General features: G+C 36.1%; 1 protein-coding gene across 1 annotated transcript; it reads left to right on the top strand.

Annotated features, from left to right (window-relative positions):
* The first annotated feature begins 737 nt into the window (after nucleotides 1-737).
* LOC149212148 (disease resistance protein Roq1-like) lies at nucleotides 738-4,765 on the top strand. Its single transcript, XM_089388576.1, has 5 exons — nucleotides 738-1,948; nucleotides 2,053-3,217; nucleotides 3,358-3,648; nucleotides 3,795-4,298; nucleotides 4,385-4,765. The coding sequence occupies exons 1-5, from the start codon at nucleotides 882-884 to the stop codon at nucleotides 4,763-4,765; spliced, it is 3,408 nt and encodes a 1,135-aa protein (XP_089244702.1). The 5' UTR covers nucleotides 738-881.
* Nucleotides 4,766-15,215: the final 10,450 nt, after the last annotated feature.

The following is a 15,215-nucleotide window of genomic DNA, read 5'->3' as shown; positions in this document are numbered from 1 at the left end:
CCAAATATAAAAGCAACAATAACAGATTGTCTTTGGATTTCTGAAATTTTTGAAGAGCAAGAAGACATGACTGTTTCTTTCGACACCTTTTTTGGGATTTCAAAATTTAATTATCTCATGCTCAATTTGAAAACATAGAATGAATGAAAGATTATTCACATAGACCTTGTTTAACGAGACAATGATTTCACCCGTAGAGAAATTTTTTTGCTGGAATCCAAAGATTTTTTTTTCAAGAAATCCAACCATGGGAGTGTTTGAATTATTTTTTAAAGGAAGAAATAGATTCAACACCATTAAGAAACTTATTAAGTGTAACCCAAATTTTGTCAAAATCATCCTAATTTTTCTATTTTTTTATAAATAAAAATATCACCTGTTCAAACTACTTTTTATAAACTTTATATATATATATATATACTATTTCAGCATGAACATAGCATTATGTATGGTACTTGCCATCACTTACAAGAGCAAAACAACGAAGGTTGGGAAAAGGTGGGAGGTAAACGTTCCAGAGATAGACTTGGTCGTCTAGGTGATTTGCGCATCAAATATATTTAAAAGATTTGCCATAAGCCAAACGAGTACGCAAATCGAGGTGGCCAAAAATTCCTATTCAAAATCCAAATTAGAGGGCCCCACGGGACCCAACGAAGCGACAGAGATGCAGTGGGTGCATAACCGCGCATTAACCACGGTGAAGGGCTTGTTTCAAGGTTGGATGCATATATATGCACACGAGACGCTTCAGGCTTTTCGAAACCCCTGATTCATTTTCATCCCTTGAAATTTGTGTCGACCATCCCTTCCCATTTCTATTTACCAATTGGCAAACCGCTGCATCCTCCTCCACAGTTGCCACCACATCCAACACTGCAATGGGTTCATCTTGCTGCACCCTTGCCTCCCCCTCCACTGCAGCATCCTCCCCCACGATTGCCTCCCCCTCGGCCGCGGAAGTGGGTGCATCCTACTCCACCAATCCATGTGACTCCACTGCTGTACTGGGTGCATCCACCCCCAGGGCCGCATCCTCCCCAACGATTGCCTCCCTCTCCACCGCTGCCTCCGCCTCCAGCGCCGCAGTGGGTGCATCCTGCTCCACCTATCCATGCGCCTCCACTGCTGCATCCGCCTCCACCGCGGAAGTGGGTGCATCCTACTCCACCGATCCATGCGCCTCCACTGCTGTACTGGGTGCATCCACCTCCAGCGCCGCATCCTCCTCCACCGCTGCCTCCGCCTCCAGCGCCGCAGTGGGTGCATCCTGCTCCACCTATCCATGCGCCTCCACTGCAGCATCCTCTACCGTTGCCTCCGCCTCCACCGCGGAAGTGGGTACATTCGCCTCCACTACAGCATCCTCTACCGCTGCCTCCGCCTCCAGCGCCGCAGTGGGAGCATCCAGCTCCACCGATCCATGCGACTCCACCGCCGCAATGGGTGCATCCGCCTCCACCGTTGCCTCCGCCTCCACCGCTTCTCAGTCGTACGACGTTTTCATCAACCATAGAGGTGACGATGTCAAGAAAACCTTCGCCAGGTCTCTCTACCTTCGTCTTCACGACAAAGGTTTGAGGGCATTTCTGGATCAACCTGAAATGCAACCCGGATACAATTTCCTTGATCAAATAGAACATGCTATTGAAACTGCCTCCGTCCATGTGGCGATCTTCTCCCCTAATTATGCTGAATCACGTTGGTGCCTAGATGAACTCGTAATGATGTTGCAGTCAAATATTCCTATTATCCCTGTGTTTTACCGTGTCAAGCCTGCTGAGGTTCGGTGGAAGAAGGGAAAGTTTGCTGAAAACCTAAAAAAACTGGCAGAGAAGACAAATGATGAAGGGATGCCGCGACATGACTCCAAAACCATTGAAAATTGGAGAAACGCACTTTCTAGTGTTGCAGACAATCACGGTTTCGAGCTGGAGGTGCGCAATGGGTGAGAACTCAGCCTTGACTTTCTCGATATGGCAGTATTTTATTTTTGATAAATAAACAAACGTTCATCTCACTAGTTTTAATTATTTTCTTGTCAATAACCAGTGAGGAGTTGGGTTTGGAGCTGCTAGACAAGGTAGTTGAATGTTTGTCGAAAATGGTGAAAAAACCAGACCTGTACGTGGCCGAATATCCAACAGGTTTGGATGACAAGATGTCAGACTTTGAGAATACAGTCCTGTTGCAGCAACCGCAAAGCGGAAAACCTCAGATCGTGGGGATCACGGGGTTAGGTGGAGTAGGAAAATCAACATTAGCAAAACAGTTCTTCAATAGGAAGAAATCAGATTATCCTAAATCCTGCTTTTTATCTGACATCAAAGATGGGTCTTTAACTTTGCTGCAGACACAACTTTTGAAGGATTTGGCTCGAATCGATAAGCCAATATACAGTGTTGATGAAGGTAAAGGGATGCTCATTGAGCATCTCAAACCTTCTAAGTCTTTGACTCGATCCCATAATCCAGTAGACGGGGTTGATGCAGCTAAAGAGATGCCCACAAAGCATCTCGAATCTTCTAAAGCTTTAATAGTTTTAGATGACGTAGACCATGAGGATCAGGTCAGAGCATTTTTGCCCCTTGAAGCCCTTGATTTCCTTGCTGGGAGTTTAATATTGATTACATCTAGAAATAAGGATGTTCTCATAAGAGCAAGAGTGGCAATACCATCAATTTATATGTTGACTGGGCTTAACACAGAATACTCGCGAGAGCTCTTCTGCTCCCATGCCTTCAACCAAGCCTATCCGCCTCAAGTGTTTCAAGATCTTACAGATAGGTTTGTAGAATATTGTAATGGATTGCCCTTATCATTGAAAGTGATAGGGGCACATCTTTATGGAAAAGAAGAGAGATCAGAGTGGGAAGACGAACTGGGGAGTCTTCCAAGTGAGGTAAAGGGAAGCCTTAAAATTAGTTACGATGCCCTCGATCCCCAGGAACAACAGATATTCCTAGACATCGCATGTTTTCTCAGTGGACAAAACAGAGATACAGCCATAAACATATGGAATGCATCAGGCTGGAAAGGAAGGCGGGGTTTTCAAAAGCTACAGGATAGATGTCTCGTGGAAGTGGACAGTTCGAATTTGATCCATATGCATGACCATCTGCGAGATTTGGGAAGAGAAATCGGGGAGAAAACGTCGCCTTTTCGTCTTTGGCGTTGGACAGAGGACGTTATTGATTATTTATCGCAGCAACCATCTGTAAGTGTTCAGTAAATAAATCATTTATAGATTAATTGTTCAATTCATAAAAGTTTGGATCGGTTTTTAGTTCATGGTACTTTCCAAAAATAACCATCGTTTTAATTCATCGTCTTTTTTGACGATCGTTTTTCAAAAAGGGTCAGCTAATGGTGCGGGGACTTAAGATGGATCGAAGTGATTATAATAAATATAGTGATTATGTCTTGGGCCGTATTGGCACGATGAGGTTGCGAATTCTTGATACTGAAGAAGATGTTATGGAGCGCATACTGGGGATGGTGGCCGAGACCAGGGAGATCTTATGGCTCCGCTGGAGAAAGTGTCCAGACTCTTCCCTGCCGTCCTGGATTTCTGTGAAGAATTTAAGACATCTAGAAGTGTCCGAGAGCGATCTCAAGTCATTGTGGGAAAGTGAAAGCGAATTACAGGTAATTAGAATTGTGTCGTGTTATCTTGATATATTCTGTCGATATTAGTATGGCTTCATGATGTCTCAATCGAAATCGAATGGGTTTCTTGGAGATTGAACCGCCAATGGTTTCCTAATATATTTCTTGTCGTTGAATCTTTTCAGCTGCCAATATTTATGGAGGAGTTGATGATACGGAATTGTGTGAAACTGACGAGCGTACCCAGCTTCAGGCATTATACAAACCTTCGGTGGCTACAGGTTAGTGGGTGTTCTGAGTTGGAAGAGATGCCAAATATGGAAACATTAACATCCTTGGAGAAGTTGTGGGCATATAGATGTGTGAAATTGAAAAGCATACTGGGACTGGGGCAGTGTACAAAGCTTCAAGAGCTAGATGTTTCTGACTGCTCTGACTTGGAAGAGCTTCCAAGTATGGAAAGATTGACATCCTTGGAGAAGTTGTCGGCAGGAGGATGTGTGAAGTTGAAAAGCATACCGCGGTTGGAGCAGTGTACAAAGCTCAGAGTCCTAGATGTTTCTGGATGCTTTGACTTGGAAGAGCTTCCATCTATGGAAACATTGACATCTTTGGAGGAGTTGTGGGCACTAAGATGTGTGAAGTTGAAAAGCATAGTGGGTTTGGAGCAGTGTACAAAGCTTCAAGGGGTAAGTGTCGCTGAGTGCTATGAGTTGGAAGAGCTGCCAGGTATAGTGGATGTGTGAAGCTAAAAAGCATGTTGGAGTTGGAGCAGTGTACAAAGCTTCAAGTGCTAGATATTTCTAGAAACCCCTTGGAAGAGTTGCCAAACATGGAAACATTGACATCTTTGGAGGACTTGTGGGCAGGCGGCTGTGTAAAGTTGAAAAGGATGCCGGGGATGGAGCAGTGTACAAATCTTCGACGACTAAGTGTTGAAGTGTGTGTTGAGTTGGAAGAGATGCCAAATATGGAAACATTGACATCCTTGCAGGACTTGTGGGCAGGCGGCTGTGTAAAGTTGAAAAGGATGCCGGGGTTGGAGCAGTGTACAAAGCTCAGAGTCCTAGATGTTTCTGGATGCTCTGACTTGGAAGAGCTACCAGCGAGGGAAACATTGACATCATTAGAGGAGTTTTACGGTTATGGCAGTTGAGAAAGCTTAAAGTCCTAAATGTTTATGGGTGATTGGAGCTTGATGTGTTTAGATGTCCAGTTGAGAGTGTGTAGTGTGCGGGAGTGGCGGACCTTGCTTCAGGGACGATTGAGGGAAGGCATTCTACTTGCATGAAAAGCCAAGCAGGAAGCAGTTTTTGCAATGAGAAAGACACTTTGTTGAGGGAAGGCATTCTACTTGCATGAAAAGCCAAGCAGGAAGCAGTTTTTGCAACGAGAAATACACTTTGTTCATCGCAGGAATGCATATATAAAAATATAAAAAAGATATACATTAAATACTATCCAGTGTATGGCAATATACATGAATTATTATTTGGTGTTAGTATTTGATGATACAAAGCTTTTCTCACTTACATAACGAATCAAATTTGACCACCGTGTATGATTCGTTTCCTGTTTAATTAAATTAGTTGTTTAATATTCTTCTTTGAAAGAGTTTTGAAAGCAAAAAAAAGTGTATGATTCTTTTCATATTAAATTAAATTAGTTTTTTAATATTTTTCATAAGAGTTTAGCAAAATGATTGATATATATATCTATATATATCTCTCTGAAAAATATATATATATATATATATATATATATATATATATATATATATATTTATTTATTTATTTTGTTTGTATTATTTATTTTTTAAATATGGTATGTGTTTTTATTAAAATTAAAATAAATTAGAAATTAATATAATATAAAATATATATATATATATATATATATATATATATATATATATAATTTTATTAATTAAAAACAAATATATAAGAGTGATTGGTTAATTTTATTTTATATAATTTTGATTTCGTTTTGTATTATAATTTAGATTCAAAATTTTATAGTAGGAGGTGATATATTAAATTTTAGTCATGTTTAAGGATTAGCATGATTTCAAGGTGATACTTTAAAATTTAGTCATGTTTAACAATGAGCATGATTCCAAGGTGATACTTTAAAATTTAGTCATGTTTAAAGATGAGCGTGATTCCAACTAAATGTGGTGTGGTTTTTTTAAATAATACAAATTTATTTTATATTTATATTAGTGTAATCATATAAATTAAATCGATAGTAAAAATTAATAAGCATCTATTTATGGCAAACATTAAAATAGTTAGTTCATGATACATATCGCATTTGTCAAAATTATAAAAAAAAGAATTAAATTATAACTACTATTATTACCATAGTTACCAAGTTCGAATTTGAATTTGGATTCGATTCGGTATGGAAAAAAATCGACTATCTAAAATTCAATATAGACAAAATTCGGGAATATTCATCTTACCACTACTAAAAAAATTATTTTTTCAATAAATTTAAAAAAATCAAAATTAACAATATTCAAAAAACTCATACTCTTCAAATTAATTGTTTTCAATCACATTATGGAAGTTGTAAATAAAATTAGATATTAAGATTTGTAAAAGAACTAATCATCAATGGAGGCGAATGGAAGTGAAGGAGAAAGCACTCTTTCTACATGAACAAAAAAGAATAACAAATCTTAAACTTTTGTAAAAGAACTAATCATCAATGGAGGCGAATGGAAGTGAATAAAATGAAATGGGGAGAAAACACTCTTTCTACATGAACAAAAAAGAATAACAGATCTTAGACTTTAAAATTTTTAGTTGGTCAATTAATAAATAGTAATTAATGAAATTGTTTCTTAATAATACATTATATAAAGTGATTTCCTAATAACTAATTGAATAAAAATAAATTAAAAATCTTTTGAGCAAAACGATCTGAATCTTGGTTATGCAAAAATATCTAAACATTATATAATCTATTTCAAAGAGACAAGAAGTTGGATTTCAACCAATCTTATTACAAATAAATAGTAAAATATTATTCACAATCAATAATATTATATGAAAGACATGTACTGAGATTTTAAAAAGTAAGAAAAAATACTTTAAAAATCGCCATTCCAGAAAATTCTCAGTAGTATGAAGATGCCTTTTTAAATACATAAAAATTTAAATACCAAGTTACTCTATTTCATTTTTACAATATGTTTTCTATTTTTTTTTATTAAAATACTTCTTACCCCTTCTTTATTTCATTTCACTTTGAAGATGACTTCTTTTCTGAACTCCTTTGTCCCTTCATTCTTCAATATTGTCTGACTCGAAATTATGTTTGGCCATTGAATATCCTTTGTCTAACCCCATACATTGTCTAGCCGTCTAAATTATGTTTGGGCCATTGCATATCCTTAAATGCCTACCTACAAGGAATAATCAAAATCCACAATGACGGGTCTGTTGTTATGTTTCATTTCCTCTAATCTATTAAACACAGGTGAGGGGAAATTTCAGGGGACTTGCAGTGTTCAAATCACCAGATACCAGATGAATCGAATACTGGTCGTGATGGAGGATCATAAATCTTCTGAGAAGGGGAAGGCTTCGGTAGACTGTTCGTCTAGCACTACGATCCCGACCATAAAGTTTTGGCTTATGGGCAAGAACATGCTCTGGTCGTGATGGAGGATAACCGGCCATGAAAATTACAAATTGCAACAATATTTAACAAATTTATTTGGCGACCATTCGTACCGAATTGAATTTTAGCGAATTATTGACTGAATCGAACTGAACCGCCGAATTTCTGAATTCTTTAGGCCGATTCGACCAAATTTGGTAACTATGATTATTATTAATTATAACTAGCACAACTACATTAGTAAATGTAGTTGATATACGCCGAAGGCATATAACTACTATTAATTATTATTAATTAACCAATTAATTAATTAATATGAATTATTAATAATAATAATTTTTATTATTAATTAGTAATAATTAATTAATAATAAACCCAAGGGATTAATATTAAACCCAAGGGATTAATATTATAAATCGAAGATATATAAACCCTAAGATAAATATTATAAAGCCAAGGGATTAATACTAAAAACCCAATGGAATAACATTTAACCCAAGGGATAAATATTATAAACTCAAAGTATATAAGCCCTAAGATAAATATTATAAACCCTAAAATAAACATGGTTGACCACAACTGATTTTTATATTGACATAATCTTTGTTGCAATGTGACATTGGACTATGTTTGATCATGATTGATTTTCATATTGAGACAACGTTTGGTACAATGCGAAGTTGGACAATGGTTGGGCATGGTTGATTTTCATATTAAGATAATCTTTGTCAGAATGTGACATTGGACCATGGTTGACCATTGATTACCACGGTTGTCACAATGTGACATTAGATCAAGAGACAATCTTTGTCACAATGTGACATTGGACCATGGTTGTCCATTGATGACCATGGTTGTCACAATGTGACATTGGATCAAGAGACAATCTTTGTCACAATGTGACCATGGTTATTGAGCATGGTTGACCATTTAGACAATCTTGAACATGGTGTGATGTTGGAACATAGTTGACCATGGTTGCTTTTTGTATGGTGATTTAATTGTATGCTAAATCTCTATCATTTAATTTGTCAACCCCGAGGTTTCGTAAACTTAGAAGCAAACCAAAATATATGGGACCTCAGATGAAACTGTTGTAGAAAGATTGTTTAGAATGGAAATGAATATTACAAATAAGTTCTAAGTTTTAAAAAACTAAAAAGTCTCTGATTCAAGATGCAGTAAGTGAAGGAAGAGGCTCCTAACTTAGGAGGTCAGGGTTTTCCTTCCCCATAGTACTGTCCTGAAGAACAGAAACTAAAGAGCAATAGTTTGTGATGTGGAGAAAGCAAGAGAAGAGGCTCCTAACTTAGGAGGTCTTGGTTGTCCTTCCTCACAATTCTACTCCAACAACATTACCATTGCATCTAAGAAAGCATATAAATGAAAGCAAGTAAATATTGTTTTCAGTTCAGTTCTTAGCTCATGGAGAAGAGTCTCTTGTTCAAGACTTCTTTTTGTCCTTCTCACATAAAAACTAGCTACTGAAAGGAAATCAATCTTCACATAACAAAACACACTTGTGGAAAGTAAATCACACCTGCATGAAAGGAAATAATAGAAATTAAACTATGTTACAAATGTATGTGAATTGTGGTTAATGGAGATTCGTCCATTCCTTAATGAGCACACATGAACAACTATCACTCCTTAAGAATCAAGCAACATTGATAACTCATAATTGCAAGAAAATGCTATTATTCATGTTGAATGAACAATCATAAATATGATGCTAATGAATAACTGATAACTGTTGGCTTCCTTTGAAGGACGTTCCTCTTATTTATACATGAATTAGGGATATATTCTCAATAAATGTAAATCCCTTAAATATATACTAGATGCATACTTGCCTCAACTTATCCCTAAATACTAGATATAAATCCCATGACACATCAAGATCTCCATGATATTTCTCCTTGGAATATGGTCCACCTCTTGAGTTGAAATTCGAATTTGTGCTTGGGAGGCCAAGTAAGATCCTTCTAGAACCTCCAAATAAACATATACATGTCACAAAACTCATAACACATATATAGATGTATGAAACCATGTTAATTTCCTAGTTTTTAGTCATAATTTCACTTTAAATACATAAAATAAATAACTATGGAAAACAAGGATCCTAACCCATATAATCATGAAGATGTTTACTTGATGTAGGGTTTTCGGCTAGATATCTATGAAATGAGAAATGGTTATGAAATGATGGAAATATGGATGAATATGGAAGATAATTTTGAGACTCAACAATTTTCATATTGAGACAATCCTTGTCACAATGAGACATTGGGTTGTTTTCGTATTTAGAGAATATTTGTTACAAAGTAACGTTGGATCATGGATGACCGCGATTATAAACCCAATGGATTTATATCAAAACCAAATATTAATATTATGAACCCTATGAATAATATTATACCATAGAAATATGAACATTTAGATTAATAAACACAAGGGAATAATAAACCCAAGAGATTATAAACCCAACCGAATAAAATTAAACCCAAGGAATAAATATTATAAACCCTAAAATAAACATGGTTGACCATGGTTCATTTTCATATTGAGACAATCTTTGTCACAAACCGATGTTGGTCCATGGTTGATCATGGTTTAGAATGATTAATTTTCATATCGAGGCAATTTTTGTCACATTGCAATAATGGACCATGGTTTATTTTCATATTGAGAAAATCTTTGGAAAAATGTGACGTTGGGCCATGGTTGACCATGATTATAAATGCAAGGGATTTATATTAAACCCAAGGATTTATATTATAAGCCCTATGAATAATATTACACCCTAGGAAAATAAACCCTTATATTAATATACCAAATTGACTAATATTATAAACCCAATGGAATAATAAACACAAGGGATTAATACTAAAAACCCAAGGGATTGATATTATAAACCCTATGTATATAAACCCTAAAATAAACATGGTTGATCATGTTTTACCATGGTTGATTTTCATATTGAGACAATGTTTGTCACAATGCGATGTTGAACAATGGTTGACCATGGATCACCATGGTTGTTACAATGTGACATTGCACGAAGAGCATGTTTGTCACAATTAGACCATGGTTATTGACCATGGTTGACCATGATTGATTTTCATATTGAGACAATATTTGTCGCAATGTGACTTCGGAACATGGTTGATTTTCATATTGAGACAATCCTTGTCACAATGCTACATTAGACCATGGTTGACCATGGTTGATTTTCATATTGAGACAATCTTTGTGACAATGAAAGGAAAACGAGCGTACGCAAATATCTTATGAGCATGCTTGATCATTTTTGGAAAAATCTCAAAGGAAAAGGTTTAGGTCCTCTTTTTTTTAGCAACATAAATAACCACTCGAAATTAAAATTTAAGAAAATGTCTCGTAAAATAATGTCCATTTAGATCATGGATGGTCCAAAATATAAATTAGTATAGTATTATTTTAGATTTTTAATTAATTTATTTATTCAATGGTAATTATTGTTTCATTTTTATTTTTTTAAATGTGTGCAATAAATATTAATAATTTCTTAATCTTCCAATATTTCTTGGTTTTACAATGGAAATAAATTAAAAAAAAAATTACTTATATTCTATACATATAAATCATAATGTTATTTTAGATTTTTTAAGTTATTTAGTTCAATGTTAGATAATTAACACTTGTTTTTATTTTATTTTTCTAAATGTGTAATATAATCTCCAAATATAATCACAAGGTTAATCTCTATCTAAAATTGCCCCTAGTTTGAGATTAAGCTATAATAAAAATTATCCCTTACCAATGTAAAAAATCATTACTCTCACTTTTAAATTCAATTCATTTAGACTTATTATATAATCATTTATTTAAAATTAATTATATTTTATAATTAAATTAATAATAATTTATTCTTTTACTCATATAAAAATTATATCTTAATTTTATTTTTTTCATTTTTTTCCCTAACCCAGAAAAATTAGTATCAACTATCATTATTTTACAAACTTAGTACCATATCACTCAATCTAATTCCTCTCACTTATTATTTTGAATCTTAAAAAGCCACAGTGAATCAAATTAACATTTTTTCATAATTTAAATAAAAAAGACATTACAACCCACTTTAAATTAGAAACACTTAAATTAACAAATCTTATTTTGACTTACATGGTTGAATATAAAATTTCAAATTTCGTATTAATTAAAAATGAAGAGGCAACGTTATTGTACACATTTGTATATTAAAAATGCACCGACAATTACAAAATTTATATATGACATTGACACCCTTGTGCTTTCATGGTGTGCCTTAAAATCCAAATTCCTAATTCCAATGTCTCTGTTTGTCTTTGCTGACATTGTAAACCCAAGAATTAAATGTTATTTTGAATTTAAAATCAAAATTCTTAATTCCAATGTCTTTGTTTATCTTTGCTGAATGTTGAGATTTTCGGTTTTAATAAAATAGGCAAAAATCTCAGTAGGTGACAACAATCAGATTGTGTTGCTATATTAGCTCTATTTTGTTGGGAGAGAGTTAATGCATCCTATATTTGTTGTAAGAGGATTTATGAAGTAGTTAGATCCTCTTAGCTGTAAAACAGGTGTCCATACGGATTGGGATGAGTGCGTGAGAGGTTGTGAGGAAATTGAATATCTTGTAAATTCCTGTTTTGATAATAAAGATTGCCGATGCCTATGTTTGGTGGATGTAGCCCAGAATGGTTGGGTGAACCACGTTAAACTCTGTGTCTTCTGTGTATGGTTTATTTGCTGTTGTTGTCTTTTAGTTTGTTGCGCACTGATTGCTCCAACAAGTGGTATCAGAGCATGTTGGAGGCGTGGCACAGCGGAGGAGTGGTGTAATTTGTTTGAGCGTATGCCAATTTACCAATTTACCTACGCGCTGAATGTACCTGCGTGGCGGTGGTCTGCTATCACGTTGATTTGAATGTTGAACACTTTAATATGGTGGATTGGCATGGACTTGCGTGGATATGAAGGACTAGTGTTTACGTGGACCTGCGCATAAAGATTGACAACGCAAAATGTTTTGTTTAACACAAACCTGCGAGCAGTGTTACGGTGAACACAAACCGGTGAAGCAGTGTTACGGTGAACACAAACCTGTTTGCTACACGTTGTGTAACATGGTGTAATGCCAGCGCGAGGATCGTTGAAATAACATGTGTTATATTGCCAGCGTAAAGAACATTGTTGTGGACCTGCGTGTTATGCCAGATGCAGAGTGATTGAAGGGCGCGTGTAATGCGTGGTGCTGGTGCGTATTGGGTGCCAGTCGCATATTTTGTGCTGAGTTATTTTTTGTTTTGGGATTGGCGCGGAATATGGTAAAACAGTAGCACCAACGACCAAAAAGGCGCGGATAAGGTTTGATTAAGTGCGCCAATGCGCCAATTTCTTAATTAGCGCGGATCCGAAGGGGATAGACGCGCCATTTTTCATACTCTAAGCGTTTTTGCTGCCGGCGCGGATTTGCTGGAGTGACGATAGCGCCAACGCACCAATTTTGTTGGTAAAATTTGCTACTCGGTTTTGTACTGTAATTTGCACAGCAAAAAGTTTTTTTTTAAAAGCAAAGGCAGTGTAATATAAGGCATAGGCGTTTTGTAAATATTAACTTCTTTTATTTAAAAGTTGGATTTGGAGATTGTTTGTTTTAAACGAGATGGCGAAAACTCAGAGTGCCCGGTTTGAAATCGAGAAGTTTAACGGCAAAAACAATTTTGAGATCTGGAAGGTAAAGATGCATGATCTGCTGGTACAACAAGGCGTGGCGAAGGCATTGTTGGGCAGATCCAAACTGCCTTACCCCATGACAGATGATGAATGGAATGAATTGGATGGAAGAGCCTTGAGCGGTATTCGACTATGTTTTGCTGATGATGTTTTATTTAACATCGTGTCAGAGAAGACGACTGCTGGTTTGTGGACGAAGTTGGAAAAGCTGTATATGACGAAATCCTTGACAAATCGGATTCTCCTGAAGCGGCAACTATACAGTTTGCGAATGAAGGAAGGTACTTCCATTACTGATCATTTGAATGTTTTTAATACTCTAATGGTGCAATTAGAAAGCATAGAAGTAAAATTTGAATCCGAGGATAAAGCCATAACTTTATTGTGCTCGTTGCCCGAGTCGTGAGATCATTTTGTTACTTCTATAAGTCTTAGTTCATCCGAAACCATTGAATTTGATGATGTCGTCGGAGCTCTGTTGTCCGAGGAGACCAGGAAGCAGTCGAATGTTGACACCTCTACATCAGAGGCAATGATGGCTAGAGGTTGTTCTAGAGAAAGACGCTCTGGTAAGCACAGCGATTCGCGTTCAAAGTCGAAAGGAAAGAAGAGTAAAGTAAAGTGCTGGTTTTGTGGCAAATTAGGGCACTTGAAGAAGGATTGCTGGAAGCGACAACAAACTTCTAAAGAAGCTTCATCGACAGAGAAGAAGGAAGCAAACACGACCGATACAGGTTCGGCATCTAGTTCAGGTATGAGCGACGAAGTCTTATCAGTTAATTTGTCAAATCATGATCAACATTGGTTGTTAGATTCCGGAGCATCAAACCACATGTGTATTCATAGGTTTAAGACGTATAGATCAGTTAATGATGGAGTCATGTACATGGGTAATGATGTCACATCTAATATTGTGGGAATAGGGAGTATACAGCTGCAAATGTTTGATGGGACAACCAAAATGTTAACTGATGTGAGACATGTACCAGATTTAAGGAAAAATCTAATTTCACTGGGGGCACTTGACACAAATGGATATAAAATTGTAATTCAAGGTGGAGTAATGGAAATTTACAAAGGTATTTTACTAGTAATGAAAGCTAAGAAAGTAGGAAATATATTTCAGTTAGAAGGAATAACAAGGTCAGTTCATGTGTCTATGGTGTCTGAACATGACAGTAGTTCCATTCGCCTATGGCATCAAAGGTTGGGCCATATGAGTGAAAGAGGGTTAAAGATTTTGGCTGATCGCAAGTTACTTCCTAATCTAAGGTCTGGAAAGTTAGATTTATGTAAACATTGTCTGTTTGGCAAACAAAGTAAGCAAAAGTTTAAAACAGGCAAACATACTAGTAAAGGAATACTTGATTATATCCATTCAGATGTTTGGGGTCCGGCACCTATAACCTCATATGGTGGCTCGTCATATTTTGTATCGTTTATTGATGACTTTTCTAAGAAAGTGTGGGTATACATGTTGAAAAGGAAGTATGATGTTTTTACAGTTTTCAAGCAGTTTAGAGCATTGGTAGAAAACATCACTGGTAGAACTATAAAATGTTTAAGAACTGACAATGGTGGTGAGTTTACCTCCAAGGAGGTTGAAAACTATTGCAAGGATGCAGGGATCGAGAGACATAAGACTATTGTTTATACTCCTCAGCAAAATGGAGTTGCTGAATGCATGAATAGGACTCTTTTGGAGAGAGCCCGGAGTATGCTGAGTAACGCTGGTTTGTAGAAGGAGTTGTGGACAGAAGCGGTGGCTACAGCTTGTTATGTGATAAATCGGTCACCATCAACAGTGATAGGTTGCAAGATTCCTCAAGAGGTATGGAAAGGACACCTTTGTGATTATTCTAAACTCAGAGTGTTTAGTTGTGATGCATATGCTCTAGTACCTAAACATCAACGAACTAAATTAGATCCAAAATCAAAAAGGTATATCTTTGTTGGGTATGGTGATGGAAAAAATGGATTTAGATTGTGGGATCCTACTACCCACAAAATCATCATCAACAGAGATGTAAAGTTTGATGAATCCTCTCTTGTACAGCTAGATGTAGATAATAAATTGAAACAGGATGATGTATCTGATTTTCAGTACATTCAGTTTGATAGCACTTCTAATGATAGTCATGATGACCATAGTTCAGATTCTAGTCATGAACAGGTTTCAGAATTAGATTATGAACAGGGTTCAGATGTAGGTC

The sequence above is a fragment of the Pinus tabuliformis genome, chromosome 1_1, assembly GCF_031772625.1.
Source record: "Pinus tabuliformis cultivar Carrire ecotype Pingquan chromosome 1_1, CPIR1, whole genome shotgun sequence".
Classification (NCBI taxonomy): Eukaryota; Viridiplantae; Streptophyta; class Pinopsida; order Pinales; family Pinaceae; genus Pinus; species Pinus tabuliformis.
Note: the sequence above shows the minus strand (reverse complement) of the source record. Positions and strands in the feature narration are given on the sequence as shown.

Bases quoted from the DNA above. Each gene is read 5' to 3' on its own strand.
- LOC149212148 (XM_089388576.1), top strand. From the start codon at position 882: ATGGGTTCATCTTGCTGCACCCTTGCCTCCCCCTCCACTGCAGCATCC. The intron at 1,949-2,052 runs GTGAGAACTCAG...GTCAATAACCAG, and splicing joins GAGCTGGAGGTGCGCAATGG to TGAGGAGTTGGGTTTGGAGC. The intron at 3,649-3,794 runs GTAATTAGAATT...GAATCTTTTCAG, and splicing joins AAAGTGAAAGCGAATTACAG to CTGCCAATATTTATGGAGGA.